This window comes from Poecilia formosa, unplaced genomic scaffold (assembly GCF_000485575.1).
Source record: "Poecilia formosa unplaced genomic scaffold, Poecilia_formosa-5.1.2 Scaffold38, whole genome shotgun sequence".
NCBI lineage: Eukaryota > Metazoa > Chordata > Actinopteri > Cyprinodontiformes > Poeciliidae > Poecilia > Poecilia formosa.
In genome coordinates this window covers 1,919,678-1,942,974 of record NW_006799977.1, presented here as the reverse complement: position 1 = coordinate 1,942,974, position 23,297 = coordinate 1,919,678, and the positions used below count along the sequence as shown (strand labels likewise).

Genomic DNA, 23,297 nt, shown 5'->3' with positions numbered 1-23,297 from the left:
CTTGTATAACCTCTCTACCAATACATAGTAGCTAAATGACACAAATGATATGCAAATCATACCAGAACAGCAACATTTGATATATTATTCAAATTAACTGTAATTTATAGGACTGTAACTAAATCAACAGGTTCTTCAACACTGAAGAATGAGAATTACGTAATTCCACTTATTGTACTCCAGCATGAATGAGTGTGTAGAGTATTACTTAGAGAATACAATCAGCTTAGGTGTGCAGACTGTACATAAGGAAGGAACAATGTCACAAGTTGCAACACTCACTTGATTAACCACACAAGAAGCAGTCATGCTTTCGACAATAGTTTTATTGTTCTTGGAATGTAACTTCGTTTTAACCACGTTATATGAAAACAAGGCAGAAATGTCTCTGTGGCCTTACATAAAAGCTGTGTAGCGCTGCGTTGTAGTTTCACCACTTTAGTTCCTCAACCATCCATTTCAGATCCCATAGCTTGCATGCTTACTTAAAGCATGAAAACTATGCTTTAAGTAAGTTGCTCCATGGTGGCTCTTATCCTACAGTTTCTTTCCCTTTGGTCTACCTACAGAGAGACAACATATAGTAAAATTTTGTGTCCGCTACAGCCTGTCACTGATTTAAAGCTGCTATTTACAGGCTTCAAGCTGGAACTTCAGAGTTTGGTTAAAAGCAGAACCATAAGGTCACAGAACTGAAGAAACAATTCAAACTTATCTTTGTTTGTCAGCTGCAGAGATTGGTGAATACTTTACCAAGTTATTACATACGGCAAACTGTAACTGATGGAACCAAAGCTATTCTCTATGGCAAGCAGCTGTAAAGTAAAGCTAGCAAAGATAGATGTTCTGTAATGACAACTGATATAGAATAAAAAAAAGAGCCCCCGAAGAGACTGTAACAGTGTCAGAATCATAACAAAAAGTCATTTTCATATATGCACCAACAGGGAAATGTTACACTTTATAGAGAAATCGTAAGGCAACACCAGAGTACATTTAAAGAAATGTAACAACATTCAAGGCATTAGTTTTAACACCTCCAGAGAAACTAATTAATCAACAACCCAAAGAGGTTCATCCAGTTCCCAATACCTCTGAAACAACTGCATACAGAATCACAGAGCTCATTTAGGTCAAAAACTTTCAGAAAAACATGGCAGTACACTTGTAACTAATTTGCTACATAACAAACTGCCATCAGGCACATGTTGGGGCACAAATATGGAAGATAATTTTTCCAGTTTAAAGCTTGAAGCAATCATATGGAATGCTCAGTGAAGATGGAAGTCCTACTTGGAAAGTCAGAGGGGCCTCACCAAGTCACCACCCCAAAATCCAATATGGCTGCTGAACAAATGAAAGGCAGCGATAGCTGCAGTATCAGCTTCTGTACCTCAATAAATCAGCCACAAAGTTCTTTTTAAACTGCCAGCAAAAATGTTGCAACAGTGTTTTAATAAGAATATGCAGTTATTGGCTTAGTTTGCGAATTGTGATTAGCCTGGTTACTAAAAACTATCAGGAAATGGAACAGTTTTTTTCAATTTGGAAATCTGCCTTGATAGAGCATTTTGTTTGAGGGTTTGATATAACTTGTGTATATCACACCTCTCAATTTTTGGTTTCTAGAAAATATTTGAGCTGCCATTAAAAATTGACTTTTTTTGCTCTGCTTTTTAAGTCTCTACAAAAGGTATGATTGAAAATACAAAAAGTCACACAAGCTACAGGAAAAAGAAAAGACAGTTCTCTCAAAACCCATAGAGACAAAACCCAAATTTTTCAAAGTGATAATTAGGAAATCATGGCAATCTTTAGTAGAAAGCCTTGGAAATGTTTGCGCACAACCATTCATAAAAATCAAACATGTCGATTTGTGTCCTAGTGCATTTCTTGGAATCTCACTTGAGCAAGTAGAAAAAAATATTAAAGAAAATAACATAACAAAAAAAACCTTCCTCTTTCTTCTCTGTGGTGTCTTCTCAGGGCGTTTGGATTGGATGGGCGCCTGACGGCTGTGTGTGCATCTTGGTGCTGAGGAGAGAGTTGATGTAAGGCCAAATCTTGTCAGTCTCTGTTCCAGAAAATGAGTGCAGCACTCCTTGTGATCTGAGTGAAGATAAAAAAAATAGAATTGGTTATGGCTGTCAAAATATTCCAGATGAAGTAAAAAAAACAAAGTATTTTCTTGACATCTAAGCTTTTTACTTTTACTGACAGAAACTTAGATGGGAATTATGGTTTCTCATTAAAATCTAAAATGAAACAAACACACACACACACAGACAAAAAACAGGAATGTAGGAGTTGGTCCGGTAACCGGTGGGTTTCTCAGTCTCAGCCGTTGTCTCCTTGGTCAAGACTCATAACCAGCTTTGCATGCTTTTAGCATGTTTCAGAATGTTTTATGACAGAAGCTGAAAGCGTGACAAATTAAAACTTTGCTGGACTCCATTGAACCATTATCTGCTAAAATATGTCTGCTATTCATCCTAAATAAATTGCAGAAACATATCCACTTCTCAAATAAATCTTCCTTTTAAAACATTTTCTGCATCTTTGTCTTTCCCCCTGACTTCATTTCTACCGTCTTACTAATACTTTAAGTTGTTAACGTTGAGTCTTCGTCCCTCAGTAACAACATTCATTCTGAAGAGTGTCGTTGCCAGACCGATCTGGTAATTCTTACTGTGGTGCGTTCACTGTTCATCCAGAAAGGATAATATTTTTAAGTTTTTGTCCAGTTGCTGGTCAGGCTGAACCACCTTGAAAATCATCCGTTTGGTACCTGTCGATTTCTTGATGCATCTTAAAAAGGGGCAGTATTAACTAAAATTGACTATTTTGAGCTTTACATCTTGTTAGATTGTTAAATTACCTTGCTTCTTTCATGCATGTTTGAGAAATCATTTAATCTAAACAGTAACATTTCAGCTGTTCAAAACACCTGGGGGGGACATAGCACTGCCATCGAAGACAAAGCTCTTCCTCAGAGCTGCAGTTTACAAACTACCGAGCTTCCACCTTGCAGAGCAGCCCTCTGCTGAGTCTCCTCTACTCAGCTCCTTCAGACTAGCCAGCAGCAATTAGAAAACACCTGGTGGAACTGTGCATAAGCTGAGCTCATTATACGAGCGACTTCTCAGTGAAATGCTGGTAAAAACATTGTTAAAAAGTTAATAAAGGAGCGATGTTGGGATGGCTTCCTGAAGGCAGAGCCTCAGAAGGAGCAGAAGTTTTTAAAGAGACAGAGGCCCAATTTGAAGGTGTTAAATTAGGAAGTTGCATTTATTTTAAGGCATATTTCATATGGTATTTTTTATAACAACTGGTGTTAACATAATTACTTGAGTATGCTAGAAAAAGGCACTATATATCTGGAAAACACAAAATACTTCCACTTTACCTCCCTGTAATTCTATCATATGATAAAAAATAGAATAAACACATAATTCTTACTTAAGATAGGGATTCTTGTAAGTTAATGACACCATCAGTTAGATATATGAAAAGCAAGAGTTTACAAGTATTTTCAGAAAATACGAGTGTCTTTAAAAAATTCGCATCAAAGATATTCTGATTTCAAATTGGTCAGCATAAAAAGAAACTTTTAACCTACTTGTACAGATCTATAACAGGCTTTGCCAATTCCTTGTAATGTCGGAGTCGTGCCATCAGAGCCTCTGGTTTATCGTCATCGTGCTGAATCAGCAGCTCCCCAGTGATGTCATCTTTACCCTGAGGATGACAAGCCAAGGTCACAACAATTAAAGCTGCAACAGTCTATTAAATCCTCCATGGCAGAGAATTATGTCAAATTGAAAAATATTTGCCCATAAAATGCTCCTCATTATACACCAAAATATAACCAGTGAAAAAAATCCCATAATCACAAATCTATTAACTAAAATTTACAAGGTTATTTGCATAACAGAAATGTTGGTATTTCTGTATTCCAAAAGACAAATTTTGAACATCAAAATAAATCCTTTTTATTTATAACTTTTTACGTTTACTTCCAAAAGTTGTTTTATAAAAAGATTCTGAGTCAAATCTCTTTCGCCTTCTAAATGTAAATAGTTGAATCTAATCTCATTAAATTACATGACAGCTAGATTTATATTATTTAAAAAGTTGGCATTTATTGTGTGTATTTTGAGTGTCTTTAAATTAAAAACATGTTGGTACTTGAAAGCCTGAAAAGTGTCTGTAAGAATTCAAATTTATTGTGGATTTTCTCTGATTTATACGTGACAAAATTATACATGCAGGCTCAAATATATATATACACACACAACTCCACCAATATTCAAACTGTGAGGAACAAAGGTAATGGGTCCTTATGTAGGGTGTATACAAATATCTGATTTCAATTTTATTAGTGGGTATATGTATATGTTTGAGTTGGTATGAATATATTTGACACATAAAGTTTAACCTTGTAACTAATTCTTGCTTTTAAAATTAGACGCTGCACAACCTTTCCACTCTGAATAAAACAAAATGCTCAAACGCTGGATTCAAAGCCCCGCAAATAACGAGATATTTATGCATGTTAGAATATGATGAGCTTGTAAACTTCTGACCATCAACACCTGTAGATTTACAGTAACCATTTCTCTTTGCAATATAGATTTACAGTAACCATTTCTCTTTGCAATATAAAGAAAGAAGCTTGAGCATTACTTCAGGAGTAATGATACTATGGCTGTTCCCCCCCACAACACCCTCCTTTACTGAGCATTTTTGCTGAATCACTATGAAACCTAAATTCTTTTCAGCTTTGAAACACGCCCGTACAATCTGTGTGAGGAAACAACAGGCTGTCACAACATCTAGAGCTCAGGAATTGAATCTTTGCCAGCAAGGGTTCACTTTCACATGTTTGATACCTGAACTAGAGGGGGGTTGAATCCCATGTTGTAAACTCTGCCGCTGGCAGGGTGGACCCAGCGGTCACTCAGCCTGTCCTTCAGAGTCTCGTAGGGAATGTTGAGGCTGATGACCAGGTCCATCTGGTAGAGACTGTTGAGGGCCTGCGCCTGCGCCAGCGTACGGGGGAAACCTGGACACATTTCAGAGGGAGAAGCAAGAAATCCTGAGTTGTCATTACAAGCTGTGTTTTATGATTACACACACCTTGCTTATTTTCCCTCGAAACACACTGCTGCATTTGACAAGTTCTGACTTCTGATGTCAATTTGAACAGGCAAATTGTGTACGAGTAATTCCTAATTTTATTATTCAAACTATGATGATAGGTTGTTATTGCCAACAAAACTTGAAACTTGCAATGTTTGCTGATTTCCACTGAAATGGCCTGTGGCTGAGCTGTGATAGCAGAATTATTCATTTGTGATAAAAACCTAAAGAAAAAGAGGATAGCTACTTCATCAGTGTGGTGTGGCATTAAGGTGATTCAGACAGGTTGCAGCTTTTTTAAGTTTGATGACCAACCAAGCACAGTGGCACCATGCTCTTTGAACTAGGAGTTGGAACTTGCCTATCTTTTTTAACCATACTTTTCCTTCCACTCAACTTTCCACTTACATGTTTGGATTCTGAACAGCCAGCTTCATTGGTGATGAACATTCGAGTCTTGCCCTCCATGTTGAGGAAGCCAATGACTGTGCTGGACAATTATCAGGTCAGCATTCTTCCACTTTAATTTCTGATTTCCTTCAGCTGTAAGCTCATGGACCATCAACCAAAACAACAGAAACCTCTGAGTCGTGAATGCACTACTCACTGTTTCAAACTAATCTACGTAGCACATTATCTGCACAAATATGTACACTGTGTGTATTCTGCATAGTTTATATTTCTATTTTTTGCATGCTTTATTTTATCTGACTACTTATCTATTTTATACCTAAATGTAATATTTTTGGTTTCCAATGTGGTCAAGAAAGTAAGAATTTTATTTTATAAGGAAACATTTTTCCTTACTGTGCATATGACAAGAATAGCTTTGAATTTATATTGTGAGCTTTTCAATAGATGCATTTACTTTGCTTTGATGTTCTAATATACTGATATGGCCCTGCACGCATTGGAAATCAGATCATCTTCATGAATAAAATTCATTTTTGCTTTTCTAACCTGGAGTTGTGTCCTCTCTCGACTAAGTGTTTACTTGTTTATATTCAAGATCCAATGTTTAAACATTCAAGTTTATTTCATCAAGTCTCTCCACCAAAGTGGGTAAAGTTTAACAATGGAAATGTCACAGCAACCTCTTTTCTTTTGGGTGTGTTTTGTGTCTATGTGTGGGTGTGTGTGTGTGGTTCCACATGCAAAGTATGTAAAAACAATGAGCCTAGTTATTTCTCCAATACTGATGCTCAATGGCCATGTTGACAGATGTTCCGCCACACCCAGCCATTACAGACAAGCCCAAATTAACAAGAATGGTGACACATCAACAAGAAATCTTTTACATATATTTACTGACATCTATTTAAGCTGCATGGATTTAGATGTTACAATTAAGGTCAGTAAGTTCTGTAAGTTCAAGAGTTGCATCTGCTTTGTTTTCTTAACATACTTTCAGAGTTGGTTTCCAAATTCAAAATTCCATACTTCTCCAGACTACAATTCCCAGAGTACACTGTTCTTTTTAGCCCATTTTAAAAGAATAAATACAAAGTGTCAATATGGATTCATGGGATTTCAATAGTAATCAGACTCTAAAAATGGAAACTCTTTGAACCAGATACAGAAAGCGATTTTACTTGTACTGAATATTATTAATATATATGTAACATTATTTAATATGCTCATGACTACAACTTTATATCTACTTTTAGATTTTACAACAAGAATATTTTCAAACCTTTAAAAGAAAACAAAATCATTTTTTGAATAATATTATTGTCAACCTGATGACAAAATGAAAAAACTAAAAATAAGTCCTTCTAGTGTATTTAGTAAGTCTTATTCACATATACAGCATGAGAAAACACAGCGATGCCCCTAGATCTAGCCTTTCTTAAAAACGTTTCTCAAATCTTTAACATTATTGACCAAAGTTACAAAGAGCTGCTGTGAAGGACATGTGGCTCTAGAGCCGCAAGTTGCAGAGCCGTTAGAAAACGAACAGAAACAAAGTCTACTGAAAAACCTCATCTGAGCTGAGAAGGACAGCAAAGTAACCATTAAAGTTAAAGGTTGGCTTAGTTCCTGAGGGGTCATGAAGTTCAAATCCAGCTCAAAAAATGTCACAAGTGCAGCAATCCATAACCCGGTAAAACTGACTGAAACAACACAACCAAAACTAGTAAATTAACTACCGAATGGGTACAATATGAGACAAATTCATTTCAATAGTAATTCAATAAAAAAAATTCTGGAAATAAAATATCAGCTGAAATCAAACTGGCCAAACATTATTTTCTTCTTTTCCTATGGATCTACTTTTTCTGTGTTAAAACATATTCTTCCAGCCAGCACTGTGAATGATTACTGCTTTGTCAAAACAGCAAAGGTACGAGGGGCTATGCATAATTAAGTTAAGTCAGTTAGTGTTTTCTCTTATTTTTACAAGCACAGACATGATTAAACCTGCTAAAGGTTTTGAGATTTTAATTTGAATAAACCTTTCCTCACAATGACTCAGATTCAGTGGTAATGTCCATGGACAGACTTGTTTTTGAAGTGTTTGCATGTGGTCCTGCTTATAAATTTGCAATTCACTGTAGGATTCTGAGGGGTGGCATTTGGTTGGGCCAATCAGCTTTAAGGGTTAGCTGGCAGTTCTCACAACAACCTTCAGGGTGCATGGCAGAAAACATCTTCCATTACAATGAATCATGACTAAAAACTGAAACGGTTATGTACAGTTCTGCTTTTGTCCCCCCCCTGTGCACCAGTGGAATTGAGTAAGCAGAAGCAAAAGTGGCAAAAACATAAGCTTTCTTACCGTCTAGTAGCCAACTGTGGTTCCGCAGCTGCTCCAGTTTGGGCAACATCAATCTGGTCATCACTTGGTCAGGCACCAGCATGCCTCTGTCTATGTAGGTCTTCGCCAGCATGCCAGCCTCTGACACATGACAGCCAAGTAAACATAGAGCACAGCATGTTTGTTTCTGCTTCCTGATGTTGAAGATTTCAAAAAAGAAAGAAAGGGGGAAAAAAAAGCAGGAAAAGATAGAGCGGAGCCTGTTGGGTTTGTCATCACCACCAGTTTCTGTTACTGTCACTGCAACCTTTTAAGTTTATGATGGAAGCTGCAGGGTCTCCTGTGGGTTATTACATAAATACTTCCACTGAGTCCCAGAGTTTAACAAAAACATCATTCAACTGAACTGGGGAGAGGGTGGGGACAGAAAAGATCAGAGCTTTCTTAAGTTCTTTATGCCAAAATTTTGTGTCATGTTATTTATATCTTGTTGGGAATTGAATCATTTATAGGTGGAAAGTTAATTTGAAATACTTGAGAAAATTATGAGAGAGGCATACATTTTTAAATAAGTTAACAAACTGCCATAAAGTCTTGTGAACACCAGAATGATCAGTTTTGGGGTTTTTTTGTGCTTGTTTTGAGTGCTGCTGTGGTGCCAGGGACTTGCTGCAGCTGTTAAGTCAAGTAGTAATTTCTTCTTAAACTAGCAAAACAAACAACGAGTATGTCCCCTTAAAGTTTTTATTTTTATTTTGAAGTTTTCTTTAACAATATCTGCCCGATTTTTCCCCAAATTATATTATCATTGTAGTGGAAACCCCCCACATTGCGAAAGACCAGAGAAAATAACTAATTTTGGGTAGACTCTTCCTGTTGTCACCACTTAAGAGTTGTTTTGGCTTTCTTACCTGTGTTGGCTGCTATACCCTCGCGTAGAAAGTGGCCACTGGACAGGTACTGCAGGCCAAAGCTGTGTGCAATCCTCTTGCAGATCGTGCCTTTTCCAGATCCCGGTGGACCCAAAACAGCAGCACGCAAAAGCTTGGCCATATCCTGCTACAATAACAAAGAGTTCACAATGTAAAAAAAAAAAAAAGTATTTAAGGTGTAAGAGATGCTCCAGATTTAGGTTTGCAGCAGAAGCACCAGTAATTTGTATTCTGCTGCACACTTGAACAACAAAAACAACGGTTTGGAACTATATTTTAGCGTGTCAGTGGAATCGTGTGGATCTTTACGCACTGCCTTCTCGTTGCGTGCAGCGGAACTGTTCCCCTTTTGGACAGGAACGAAGTCAAAACGCCTTTTTTTCCTTTTCCTTCTCTCACTCCTGTGGACGTGGGTCGCTCCCTGCGTCTTTAAGAACAGAGGTTGTCCTCCGCGAATGAATGAGAGTCTCCACAACGCCCTATTTTTTTGCGCGCATCATCCAGGAAAAATGCGGATGGGTTTACTTCGCTGGGCAAACTGGTTACTGTAGTTTTTTAATACAGTTTAAACAGTTTACGTAAGTACGAGAGTTAAGTGATTGAATTATTTTTACTAATCAATTATGGGAATGTAACATAGCAACACAATAAATCGAACGCGAAAGCTCCAAATAAGACAAAATAGAGAGAAAATCAAACGTAAACAATGGCAGAAAAAAAAAACTTTGTAATATTTCCGGTATTGTCTGTGTCACTTCCTCTCACTGGAACACACACGGTATTGGCAACAGGAAGTAATACAGAAGGTAACCGCAGGTGTTTCAACTAGCATTTATTTTATGATAAATTTAATTTTTTTGAAAAATAATAAAGTTATTTTTTTTAAAAACAACTCATAAAATTATAGTTTACAGGGGGAAAAAAAGAATAAAAACATCAGGAAATGACACAATAATAGAGACAAACACTAGGTTATTGATTTTTGTCAAGTAAAATTTCCCCCATGAACATCAACAGCAGAACCATCACACTGATGCACATCTTTCTGCATCAAACTGTTAAAATGGTGAATATTAGAATCCCTTTGATAGTTGAACTCATTCTGTGTCTTGTAATTTTGTTTCCCATTTTGTGGTTTTTAGTTTTGCTTTGTCGTGTTAAATCTTGTTTAGCGTGCAATTAAATTACAATGAATTGATTCAAACTATTAGTACTACTGTTGTCATATTAGTATATTAGCAATAGTAACATAATTTAGAATACTGCTCCGGAGTGGGGAAATACAGGTGATGTCAGCAATCAAAGGTCAGAAGGCTCATGAGGACTCACACAAAGGTACAATACATAGAACTATGAATAAAAAATTAATAAAAAAAAACTGTCAAAGCACGTCATTAGAGAAGTACATATATATATATATATATATATATATATATATATATATATATATATATATATATATATATATATATGCTGCAGGAATGCTATTTGGGAGCAGTGACAGTTATAAAATCTTAAAAACTGCTAAGGGGAAGAATCTAAGATAATGCTCCTTTGTGCACCGAGGATGCAGCGATATGTCACTGAAAGAACTCTACAATCCAGTCACGACTTCATGCATTGGGTGGGAGACATTGTCCAACAGTGATGTTATTTTAGTTAAAGTTCTTCTGTCTCCCAACCCCTGCTGCAGTGAGTCAATGGGGCACTCTGGGTCAGAGCTGGCCTTACTGATGAGTTTATCAAACCACTTCCTCTAGGCTGTAGATAAGCTGCTGCTCCTACATACACATAGAAGTTTGCTGATGCAGCACAGAATGTTAGTTTGTTTTCAAATAACTTTTATTTTAAATTCAAGTGAAATTTTATTGCACAGTTCTCCAAAATGTTGTGTCTAAACTTTTATTGAGGTAACTATAATCTGTTATTACATGTATGTGGCGTATGTGGCTACAAATTTTAAATTAAGATCATACATCAATCATTAAATAGCAACATCATGAAACAGCTTATGCAGAGGTTCTTACAGTTTAATTCAAAATCACAAGTATAGACATTTAAAATAATTCCAGACCCTATATCTCCAAAACAAACAAACAAAAAATATAAAATAAATAATAATAAAAAAAATAAGTTCCAATAAATGCACACATCTTCTTCCTTAATGGCTTCATCAATTATAGATTACACCATTAAACAGAGCTGGCCTGAAGCAAAAATGTAAGCTTCTGTTTTGGGCCATTATACCAGCAGGGAACCCTTTACTTCACACAGATTGTAAATAATAATGAGTTTACTTTTGAATTTATTTATGATTTTGAAAAACTAATTTGAAATTCTTTATATTGGTTTAATTTTATAATTGAAATAGATTTAATAAAAATGCAATGAGACATTTTTAGTGATAAACCTTTGGTACACATTTAATCTCTTCCACTCCTTTTGTGCTTCCAAATATATTTTTTAGGTTTTCAAAGAATATGCTTGCTTATCTTTTTTGCTGTCTACCGAAGATTACATTTTCAGGCTGTCGATGTAAGTTAGAATACCACAGTTTAAGAAATTAAATTTAAAAAACGAAGTTTGTATAATGAGTGTTATTTTCTGCTAACTTTAGTGACTATGGTTTACATGGAATGAAACCCAAATGTCCATTTTCTTTTAAAAGTTAAATATAACAAAACAGATTTTTAATGTTATTATGGCTTTCAAATATGGGTTTATGTTGAAGAATGTTAACTTGACAGTTTTCTGGACATTATAATTTGACCTCCACAATGAGAAGGCCAAAAAAAAGCTAAGCTGGAAAGGATCGTTGCTAAAGCAGCCAATAGTTCAGAGTGATGGATGCTGGAATATTAATGGGAGGTGGAAAGATAAACTGGCATCTAAAATGATTTACAGGCAACAGGTATAGCCACAGCCTTAAAAGAATTATAAAACAAAGCACATTCAAGAGTTTTTGGGACATACACAAGCAACTGGAGATGGAATCAATGTCTTAAGATCCACACAGCTGTAGTTCTGTGTGGTGGCTTCTGAACACTTAAGGTGTTCTTACTCTTACAAGAGTTTTGCTCCACAATTCTCTGGAAGATCATTTTTGACATGTTTTTCTTCCACTCAATTTTACATTGATATTCTTTTATCACTTTGTCAGCCTCTGTAGAAATGGACCTGCTAGTGTCTATAAACAGAACAACTGTCACGTCAGCAATCTTCCTGCTAATTTTGCACGCCATGATTTGTATGTTTTCTAATTTTTTAAGTCCGTTTATTTTCTTTTATTAGTTTCAACCCATAATCATTGAAATACACGTTGTGTTATGATTTTGTCTTTAACCTTTTATTAGGATGCACCTGTAATTAGACAGTAAATTAAGGATTCTCACATATTAGTGAGCTTTTCTTAGATGTTGCCACTTGTTGACAGAGCCTTCACAAGATCAGAGATTTTATTATATAAAGCCAGTGGATTTTTATTTTTGTTGCTTTGCAAACAGGAGGCGCAAAGAAAGGGAAAAAAACCGAAGCATGAGTCGGATGTCATTTGCGGACGGCAGGAATCCAGTGAGTACTTGTTGCGAGCCATACGGCGGCGGCAGCGTCCCGAAGCTGTCAAATATTGCGCACAGCCTCCAGTCGTCAGTCAGTGGAGTAACCCAGACTAATCCATCAGACAAACAACTCGAAAGATTAACCTTTTTTTCTTCTAACGAGTTTTTCCCGCTGTGATCGGAAGCTTCTTCTAAAATCTTGATACGTTTTTTTTCTTTTTTCTTTTGTCACATGGCTTTGAAGAATTCAATAACAACAAAAAATGGCGACAATCACGTTGCTCTGTGTGGTCTTGCTGCGTCATTAAAAATATTCATGTAAACACGGGGAATTAAACGAGTGGGTTGCAGGTAAGTTTGCTCCTTCAGTTCTACAGATTTAAAGGAAGTTGAATGTAATTAGGAATAAATTTATATATTTGGATCGAACCGCATGCGTTTTGTTTTTGCTCAGAAAAAAAGGGGTGTGTGTGCAATGCTGGGCGTTAACGTTTGGCTCCACAGTATTCACTGCAAGCGTTGCACTCTTATTTATTCGTTCTTTAGCATTTAGTTAGAATAGTTGAAAACAGTGTTATTGTTGTGTAGTTGTAAGAAGCAACTGTGCTAAACCTATATTTAGACATCTTTATTTCCTTTTTAATAAAGAGCAGCAACAAGCCTAGGCAGTTCTCCTGCTTTCCTTATAATTAGTACACGTATCATGAGGGTTGCTTTACAGTGGCTGTTATGAGGCTTTTATTCTTCTGTTATTTACATTGAGCGTTTACGCAACACGGACGCGCTTTCATCACAGGTCTCTGTCTACATCACTGAGGACAGTGAGAATGTTGTGCTGTACCGAACCCCGACAGTGAGCTTAGTGCCTCGCTCTGTTTTAGTTGTTGCACATGTTGGCTTCGTTGCCCACGTTTGACACGAAGCGTTTTGGCCAGAGCCCTGTGCTGCGGAGCTAATGGAGTTGTTTACATGAAGTGCAGGAGGGCGGACCGAAGACGAAGGGAGGCGGGGTCGCGACGTGGGCCAGCGCCGCGCACCGACTGCTCCAGATGCGTCTCGCGCCAGGAAGGGGTGGAGCCCGAGACGAGAATCATAACAAGTCTGACGTCACTCAGCCTTGTGGTTGGTATGAATAATACACAGAAGTTTGTCTGTGGCCCCTGCAGGAGTAGAGAGAAGTAGGGAGGGGGGGTGAAACGTTACCAGTTTTAGTTTTACATGAAGTGAAAACATTAACGAGGCTTCTGTACAGCAGCAGCACAGCAGCTCAATAAGCCGTTTACACGCCTTTACATTTTTATGTATGCGTACGTTTAGTTAGTTATTATACAGTCCTTTATAATGCTATTTATCTCGAATGTTTGTTGTTCACTCTAAGCCCTGCCCTTGAATGATACAGTGAATGTCTATATATTTTTTTTCTATATTAATATTAATTGATTTTATATATTAACTTCTATATTAATATTTGAATAAAAACTTTTGAAATGTTCTAATATTATGATCACCATCACTTGGGTGTACCTCAAGGTTCATTGGTTATCTTCTGAAATATGTTGTTTGTATCTGCTTTTAATTCTGTCTACTTGTTGTTTATGTTAAAAGGAACAAACAAACAGTGTTATTGTTGTGCAGTGTGCTGACTAACATGACGATGACAAAAGGAGTGGGGCCACCGATGCTTCCAGACTTGACAGGCTGCCCTGGTTCAGTTATCACAGTGCTGATGCTGTCCCCATCGAAGGTACAGTACTGTGATAACTGAAGGATGGCTGCCAACTTGACACTGGTGCAGCGATCAGCAGGTGAGGAGCTGTAAATACGTAAATCTTTCTGTATGAAATCATTAAAAAAGTTTTAACACGACAGTGAACGTCTCTGTCTTTTTTCACAACTTTATTTTAACTTCATTTAATTATATTTTCTGAGATCATAAATGAGCTCATTGAAAAATGAAGAATAATTCATTAAAAAAATTCTCGCACAGTCAGAGCAACCAAATGTACCCAAGTAAAGTAAGTAAACAATTCAGTTTCAACGTGCAAACAGTGGGACTTTAGAATTAAAACAAATACCACCAACTTTATTTGTAAAGCAACATAAAATGACCACAGTTGAAGCAAAGTATTGCACATAATTGTAAGCTATAAACATATGTTAAAAGTTGCTGTTGTTACAACTCATGTGCTTGAGGTTAAAGGGTGGGATGGAGATGTGGCTATGTCATCGTCTTCATATTCTTCACTGCAAAGTGATCACCTTCGAGGCCAAGTTTGAGGTTACTTGTTTTTCTTATTGCAAATGGGTGCACAATTAAATATACAAATAATATGCAAATGTAAAAAAATGTACATTTGAGCGATAATTATCTTCTCAAGAGTTTTCAATTTTGGAGCAACACTGATGTCTCCTAGAAATAAACATACAAATATCATAAGCATCACATCCATAGATGATTTATTAAATGTCAAAGAAGCAAAAAGCTAATAACATTCAGGCTTTAACATAAAGTATGATTTCATCTAGCAGGGATTTTATTTATTTATTTATTTATTTATTTATTTATTTATTTATTTATTTATTTATTTATTTATTTATTTCACAGTTTGTAGGAATAAAACCAAAACAATGGTGGTCAGAGGGCTCTGCCCTAACCAGGCTCTGAAGATGTGTTCTGCATTGTGTTCTGGGGGAGCTCCAGCTTCATCGCACTTCTTCGTGTTCAGTTCCGTTGCACTGATTTGTCTTTAACGTCTATAAAATATTTGAAAACAAATGTTTGCCCTGTCGACTAATAGGTCAGTACTATCTGATCAAAAATGTGAAAAACCTAGTTTTATTATAAAAACAAGTAAAAATGATTTTCTATATCACCATTCAACAATAATTTTGCACACTCCTGCAAAATTTCAAAACAAAATAATTATTTTTTTTTTCTGCATAAAACACTATTTACCATCAATGTGCATATGTTTGTGGCATGGCCAATAAATTTGTACATGTCAGTACATCAGAATAATCAAACCATATGATATTTTTCTATAAATTTTAAGGCTGGAAAATATTTTTAAAACTCATCTGAGTCATGTTTTGGTCTGAAGGTTACTCTGCACCTGTCATTAGTTGTGTTTTTTACTGAAAGGGTACACAGTGTTGATAGGTTGTGGAAATCCCCTCAGGAGTCATGATATATGTTTTGTTTTTGTCTCGCACTAACCCCAATCAGCTAATCGTGCTTCGAGCCGAATGTTTTTCTTACTCAGAGTCATGTGATAACATGACACTTTGCGGTGGAGGACATTTTTTGACAGCTAAATCCAAAAGTCAAGTAAATTTCACAGTTGTTAAGTGAGCTATTATCTCCAAAAAGAAAGCCACCACACACGCCTTAAATAATGATACACTACAGTACTATTAGCTTCTAAAAGTTAATTTGTCATTAGTGTCCAGGATCAGTTTGAGGGGGATTTTCTTCTTTACACTTCCTTTCGTAAAAAGCAACGAGTTGCTGCTGTGTTGTGGGATGTGGGCAGTCCCTCTCTGACACAAACTGGTCTTCTGTTATCTTATGAGGAACTTTCAGGACTTTGTTCTTTCGATGCAGGAAGACAAGTAGATTCATTTACCACATGTGCATTCCCTACATGTTGCTGGGAGTGGATACCAGATGACTCACACAGTTATCTGCTGCAGTGATGTCATCTGGTAAACTGTTCCACTTTGACTAAAAGGGGGAGGGGAAAGACAATGCAAACATATAGCAAATTTTCCATTTTGTTTAATTGAACCTCATTTATTCTGGCTTTCATTAACCAAATTTTTATTTTCCCCCATTTTGTCAACTTTTCACCACAAACATTACAAGCAAATGTATTTCATTGAAAAATTAATGACCAACTTAAAGTATTGCATAACTGCAAAACAATGGAAAGAAAATTATAGTTTTAAAAGGTTTTTGTAAATATAAATTATATGTTATATAATTATATAAATTATATGCAATATAGAATACGTACTTTTTATACATATATAATGTTTTATATACATATATGTATTATGTGTATATTATATATGCATTGTATACATAAATATACATATTATTCAGCTCTCCCTTATCATATTTAATTCTACGACTGAACCACGTCATCTTTCTGCATCTTCTACTTCACGGTTGTGCATTACTTTGTCTTTTATGTAAAATCCCTACAAAATATCAAGTTTTATGATTGTGATGCCATAAATTCTGAAAAAAAAAGAAAAAAGAAAAGAAAAAGAAATTATGAATAGAGTTGTGATTACTTTGATAATATCATAAAGAACTTTTGGACCAGAATGAGATGTTTAATTCTCCACAAAGTGATCTGCAGATCATTCTGATTTTATTACTAGATATTAACACAATCTAAAATTAAGATGTATGACAGTGTGTAGTTCAAAAGGTCAACAGCCTTTTTATTCCCAACCCTAGATATTACAAAACATCCTCTTAAGTTACAGAATGATGCTTGTGCTAATTTGGTTACGTGGAAATCCATTTCGTTGTGTCAGGACACCACTGACGCTTTTGTTTCATTTTTATGGCTTTAATGAAGAAGTTGTAGGGCTGCAGCTTATCCAGATGACCGAGAGAAGCCATACAAGGAAATCAGTCTGTCACAAGATTAAGACAACTAGCAGATTCAAACTCATCTAGTATCATTAATTAATCTAATAAATCATTTTCTGCTAGTAAAAGAGTTGAAAAACTTGTAGGAATAGATAAGCCAAACTCATCACAGTAAAGAACTTATAATTTTCTTGTTTTTTATTTGTTCTAATTCTTTATTTTCACTTTTTGTGATATCACACATAAATTTGACTTGCTCAGTTTTTAAAAGAGAACCAATCTTCATTTTTATACATCTGTGACTCATTAATGGCAATGTTCTATATTTCCTGTTAGTGACCTTTTGACCTTTTAAAATGGAATACGGACATAATGAAACAACACTATGTCTCTGACAACTATTGCTGAAGATTTTTTAATGACATTCAAGCAAAAATAAAGAGGAAATCTTTAACCAGATTTAGGATATAGTTTCTAACCTGCCAAATTTACAGGAATTTATGGTATTTATATTTAAAGTTTTACAAATGCACTCAATGAATAGGACGTTACCTTGTGACATCTAACATAACCACAAATATGTTTTAAATTACTAAGGCAAAAGCCCTGGAAGATCTTCCTTGATGATTTCTCACCTATGGGATGGAAAAGATGATTAACAACCCCTCATTACTTAATTTTTTTCTGTGCAAAAGTCCATTGTAGTGATTTTTTTTATTTGTTCAACTTGTTAGTTATAAGATATGGTAAATCTTTACGTCACCAGGAAAATTACTAGTATTGATTTGCACAAAGGTCAGACTGGGGAACTTTATGAATACATACTAAAGTCTAAAGTAAAAGTTTTTGTTCTCAAACTCACAGTTCAAACTTAACTTTTTGACATTATTCAAGTTTATTTAGTTGACCCTCTGTTCTTCTGGAACTTATGGCCACCTGAGGAAAGCCAGCAGGTTCCCAAAGATATTGATGATATGGGGCTGATTGTCAAGTGAAGGAGCAAAGCAAATGAAGGTCATTATAGTAAATGGACAAATGGCGATGAACATGTTTGAACATTTTTGGAAGTAATTCCACCAGTAAGTAATCTTTTGAAATGATGATGATGCATCTTTGTCACCAGGCAAAGTTAAATGGCATGGCCAGGAAAAGAAATGTTGGAATTAATGGTGTGCTGGGTATCAAGGCATCCAAAAGTTTTTCTTAATGAAGCCAAAGTGCCATCGTTAGAATAGAATAGAATAGAATAGAATAGAATAGAATAGAATAGAATAGAATTATCCTTCATTTGTCAAATAGTACAAAAATTCTGGTGTACCATCAGCAAGGTAAATGGAAGCATGCTTTTACTGTAAAGTCTCTTAGAATAAGAGTCTTTACAGTAAAAGCAACTTTACAATGTAAGAAAAAATGCTCTACTGTTATTAAAAATTACAAACTCAGAAATGAACAACTGAGAAGGATAATTAATAAATGTGCAATATATGTATATTTCTGCACAGAAAAGCAGAAAACTATTTACAAAAATAATGAAAAGTTACTGCAAAAAACAGAGTATACATCGGTTTCATTAATCAAAGTACACTAACCCTAATCTACATGTTACTGCACACTGCAAGACAACTGCATGTAAAAAAGTATGATGCAGTTTTTCCTGCTTAGAAGAGGAACTAATTCAGTGTTTTGGAAAAATGTATTATCTCAAAGAGCTAAGGCTCCAGCTGTCTTAAAACTGGGGAGGTTTAAGAATCATGTCTTGTTAAAGAGCCAACTGCAGACTGGCTGCCTAAGGAGACAGCCTGACTATTTTTAAAAAATCATATTAACTCCCCCTTATATTAATTTATAAAGAGCAGAATGTAAAATCTACAATATTCTTTGCAATTAGCATAGGGCAGAGGTTCCCAAACTGTGGGGCGCGCCCCCTAGGGTGGGCGCCGTCCCATTGCAGGGGGGTTGGAGGGGGCAGGAAGCCGTCTGGATGAAAAAAAAAATTAAAAAAAACATGAACCCTGTATGCGCTGGGTTTTCACCTTAGAATGGCCAACTCTCTGTTATTCCTACGTCAATTTGATGCAGTAGGGGCTTCCACACTTCCCATATTTGTGTCCTCTGTCACTTTTATCAGCAGTTAAAACTGTTTAATCCGTTGTTAACATGTGGTAACCTGTTTTTCCGAACCGCCATTAAACGCAACATGAGCGCGACAACACTCGCGCTGGGTTTACACCTGTGCAGCAGAAGGAGACCTGCTGCTGCTGTGCAAAGCTACGCAGGTTTGTGTTAGAATCATGGCAGCAAACCAGCAAAACGCAAAGAACTTTTCACAGTTTTTCTCCCAAACTAACAGACTGTTGAGTAAAGCTGTTGGATGCAGGTGAAGTTAGCTAAAAGATGACTAACTAATATCAATATATCACCTTAAGCTTAATAAGTAGCCTGTAGGGTACCCATGTTGTTTATGTTCAACTACATACATTCATTTCGCCCCCCCCCCCCTCCCCTCCACCGCCTTCTTAGAGTCTGGGAGTCTCTAAGAATCCTCTCCCCCCCACCCCTCGCACACGTCGTTCAACGAGTAATCCATAAGGGGGGCCAGAAAATGTTTGGAAATCACTGGAGGGGGGGCAGGAGAAAAAGTTTGGGAACCACTGGTATAAGGTATGTTTAGTAAAGCCAGAATGTTCATTTGTAAAGTTACTTGACTGAATATACTCAGTGTTTGTTTGTTTTTTATTAGTATTTTGTTTTATCATTATTAATTTATGCTTTTGTAAACAGCTGATTGAACAGCTGTTTGAATACTGGTTGTCGTTAAAAAGTGCAAATAGCTTTAAAAATCAAGGTTTTCAACGAGTTTCTCTGTTTAAAGGGTTAATGTCGTCACCGTGATTGACGGGTGTATTAGCCAATCAGCAGCGGAGTTTCACGGCCAGCTACTGCGTAACTTTCGGGAAAGGGTTGTTAGTTGTCAGGAAGGGATAGCAGTCGGTGAGGAACGCTTCTGAGTCTTCAATTGACTACCCAATATTAAAACAACCTTCGATATTCATCTATCTGGATACGGAAATATATTGGGAGCAGGTTTTCGAATCAAACCGATGAAAACGGATACAGGAAAGCCGCTGAGAAAAGCATAAACTCCGTCGAATCGTCTTAACAAATGTACTACTAAACGAAAGGAAGTAACTTGCCATACTGGCGAAGCTCTTTAGGTGAGTAAATGTCAGTTTATTTAATGTTTCCAATGGAAATAGCCGATGACTTTTTGTCAGTTGAAAACACCCACACGTTATCTCTCTTTCCCCTTTATTGCTTTGTTAGAACCTTGCTATCTAACACGCCAATAAGCTAAGGTTAGCTAACAAATCTACTTTCGATCACTCCGTCCATTTTCTCTGCTCTGAAGGCAGATAACGTCTTCATGCACGGTTAACCTTTTTTCCTGAATATCTACAGACAGCAAATGTTGACAATCCATATTTCAGAGGTGTGAAGAATTGAATTCTGGGTTTATTACAGTTAGGTTTTTAGTTGTGTAAAATTATACAATTTGAAAGTGAAAATAAATGTTGAAAATTCACTCCACCCTGTCATAGGTATGCATTGTTACATTACAATCCTGTCTAAAATACAAATATGTTTTTACTTTATTTTTTTTATTTTGAGATGGCTACACAAAAATTCAGCTTATGGGAATGATGTTTTGTGACTGAAATGTATTACTTTCCATACATAGTTATAAATGCTCTGTTGGTTTTACTTTACCCTCTATCTCAATCCTATAATGAAAGAGGCAGCAATATGACATTTAAATTAAACTGTAAAGAAAAATGTTTTTATTTAATTCTTATTAAATATAATTTTGATCCCTTTTAAGTAGTTTATTATATCTTCTGTTTCTGTCTTCAGTTTTAAAATTAGTTCCATTTTGATAAACATTTACAACTGAGACGGATAACATTGACTGGAAGCGCAAAAAAAAAAACAAAAAAAAAAAAACCCAGACCAAAAAGTGCCAGTGAAGCGTGGGCGGTTTTGTAAGTTGGAGTTTGACAACCTCATTACTAGGAAAGAAGCAGCATTGTGTAAAATATATATTTTTTGCCCGTTAGATATTGTTTATATAGACTTTAATATAATTCCTTGTCAGGAAAAATATGGGTCTCCTTTTTTATATAGTTTTTAAAATAATTTTGATTTTGATTTAGTTGGGTAGACAATATGTCATATTTTTTTAGTTGTGAAACTAAACAATGAACATGAACACAGACATATTTTTTTTCATAATGTGTTAAAGAAAACTGCCATCTAAGATATTACAGCTTCAGCAAAAATATTTTCTCTCTGCTGTTTTTTTCATTTCATTGGTTTAGCAGCTCTCAAGTTAGACAATTTGTTCCACATTTTCACATAATCTGATGAAAACTCAAAATGAACATTATTGTTTTAAGATCCAAAAGTGTTTAAACAAATTTTTTAAACAAAATAGTTTGTTTTGTTAGTGTTTCAAGACAGTGATTATTGTTGTTAATGTTTTTAAATCAAATAAAACATTTTATTTGATATTTGTTACATACACGCTTACAACATAAGTTGTACTGTTAAACATACAAGTAGTATGTTTAAAAAATGAAATTTAATTCAATTACATTTTTTCACCCCACTGACATTCACCTAGTAGACTTAAAATTAAACTTAACAAATACTTTATTCTTATTTTGATTTTTACACACAAATATAAAATGTATATAAATTATATGGAAATTACAGAAATAAATTGCTTACATGTTTATATTTTATTTATGTAGGCCTTTCAAGACACCTATGGTCATGGTACAAAGACAGGAAAGTGATCAGCACAACATTGTAAAACAGTAAATTGCTGGGTATCATAAAATGGCGTGACATGCAGCCCCAGTAATTTTACACTGTTGCCATGCTTTAATATTTTAGTTGGATTTTTATATCACTGTATATCAAATCTTTTAATCCTAATTCAAGTCCATTTTTTTGGACTTGAATCAACATAGTTGTCATCAACTGAAGCTGTTTTCACAGTGGCATCGAGACCTGTGAGAACTTTATTTAATGTATGCTTTTCATGACCGTTTTTACACTAAGGAGGATTGACAGTTGCATGGCTTTACTAAGTAGCAGAAGGTATTAAATCTGTTCAGATAAAACTGCAGCATGTTTGGATTGATGTAGACCTAATGGATTCAATTTGAATATGATAGAATGTGATCTGATTTGAATCAAACTTTCTCGGTTTTAGTACACTGAAAAGACCATTGGTTGTGGTTTATATTCACTGAATTGATAAAATGCTTTAAAGGAACACTTACCAAGGCATTAGGGGCTGTGGGGAGCGATTGATATTTTGGGAGTAAAATGCTTTCCTTTTGTTGCCTGATGTATGACATGCGTTTTATTTGTTCAGAAAGATACTTGCTGTATTTCTGGTTTCATAATATAACAACTGATGTACTGGGTTGCATAAAATTGAGGGAAATGACCAAAAGAGTTCTATTATTGTTGAATATTGTAATCAGTAATGAATCTACTACAATCTAAAAGAACATTTTCCTTTTTCCAGTACCACAACAATCAGCCAGTGCTTTTTAATTTTAACATATATTTTTTCAGTGCTTTATTTTCTCTTATAGTTTATCCTAGTACATTCCTTGCACTAATTACAGTCCTAAAAGGTTAGCAAAAATGATGTGTATGGGCAGCAAGTGACTTTGCAAATCTCCATACTGTTATTTGCCCATTTCTCAATGTGTAGGACTTTTATTGAAAAATGGCATCACATTTCATTTTCAGTGCCAGGGAAACACTAAAGGTCTGGTCTTGTGCTCGACTGTGTTCTATTCCAAGCCTCAAACTAAGGTTATATTCATATTGGGAACATTTAACAGGAAGTTGCTGTGTCAAGCTTATTGATTCTAAAGTATTACATGTTTTAAAAATTGACTTTTCTGGCATATGATCATATTTATATAAGCTTTTTAGGTTTATCCACAGAACAACAAGGTATGTTAATTTACACCTTACGTGTTTTTCTTTTAATTAGTATATATTTGGGCAACTCTACTGTTCAGTCAGTGGTTGTAATACCCTTAGACCTTACAATCTAATAGTATTGCATAAAAGAGATATAATTTCTCTTTTGTACACATCCATTAAGAACAAGACTACCCTCCACTATTTGCTATTTGGAAGCCATTTGGACAGCTCAGGCAGCACTTTGTATCTTTGTTGAAGGGACATTTGTAGAAACATTTGCAAAAGATAAA

At 35.5% G+C, this 23,297-nt stretch overlaps 1 protein-coding gene and 1 long non-coding RNA gene across 3 annotated transcripts; one reads left to right on the top strand and one right to left on the bottom strand.

The window, feature by feature from the left end:
• Window positions 1–308: 308 nt before the first annotated feature.
• Window positions 309–9,502, bottom strand: LOC103137227 (adenylate kinase 4, mitochondrial). Of its 2 annotated transcripts, none has more exons than XM_007550874.2 (6): window positions 9,146–9,502; window positions 8,812–8,956; window positions 7,922–8,041; window positions 4,893–5,065; window positions 3,620–3,738; window positions 309–2,109 (listed from the first exon to the last, which is right to left on the bottom strand). In XM_007550874.2, exons 2-6 carry the CDS (start codon window positions 8,951–8,953, stop codon window positions 1,983–1,985), a joined length of 681 nt encoding a protein of 226 aa, XP_007550936.1. In that variant the 5' UTR covers window positions 8,954–8,956; window positions 9,146–9,502; the 3' UTR covers window positions 309–1,982. The 2 variants fall into 2 exon arrangements, with proteins under 2 accessions (XP_007550936.1, XP_007550935.1); XM_007550873.2 differs by having other exon boundaries at window positions 8,812–8,959; window positions 9,146–9,501.
• A 2,824-nt stretch (window positions 9,503–12,326) lies between these two features.
• LOC107836078 (uncharacterized) lies at window positions 12,327–14,871 on the top strand. Its single transcript, XR_001661923.1, has 2 exons — window positions 12,327–12,740; window positions 13,365–14,871. It is a non-coding gene; the product is annotated as an uncharacterized LOC107836078 (long non-coding RNA).
• The last annotated feature ends 8,426 nt before the right edge of the window (window positions 14,872–23,297 follow it).

Bases quoted from the DNA above. Each gene is read 5' to 3' on its own strand.
- LOC103137227 (XM_007550874.2), bottom strand. From the start codon at position 8,953: ATGGCCAAGCTTTTGCGTGCTGCTGTTTTGGGTCCACCGGGATCTGGA. The intron at 8,042-8,811 runs GTAAGAAAGCCA...GTCATGTGTCAG, and splicing joins GGGTATAGCAGCCAACACAG to AGGCTGGCATGCTGGCGAAG. The intron at 5,066-7,921 runs GTAAGAAAGCTT...AAATGTGTCCAG, and splicing joins CCACAGTTGGCTACTAGACG to GTTTCCCCCGTACGCTGGCG.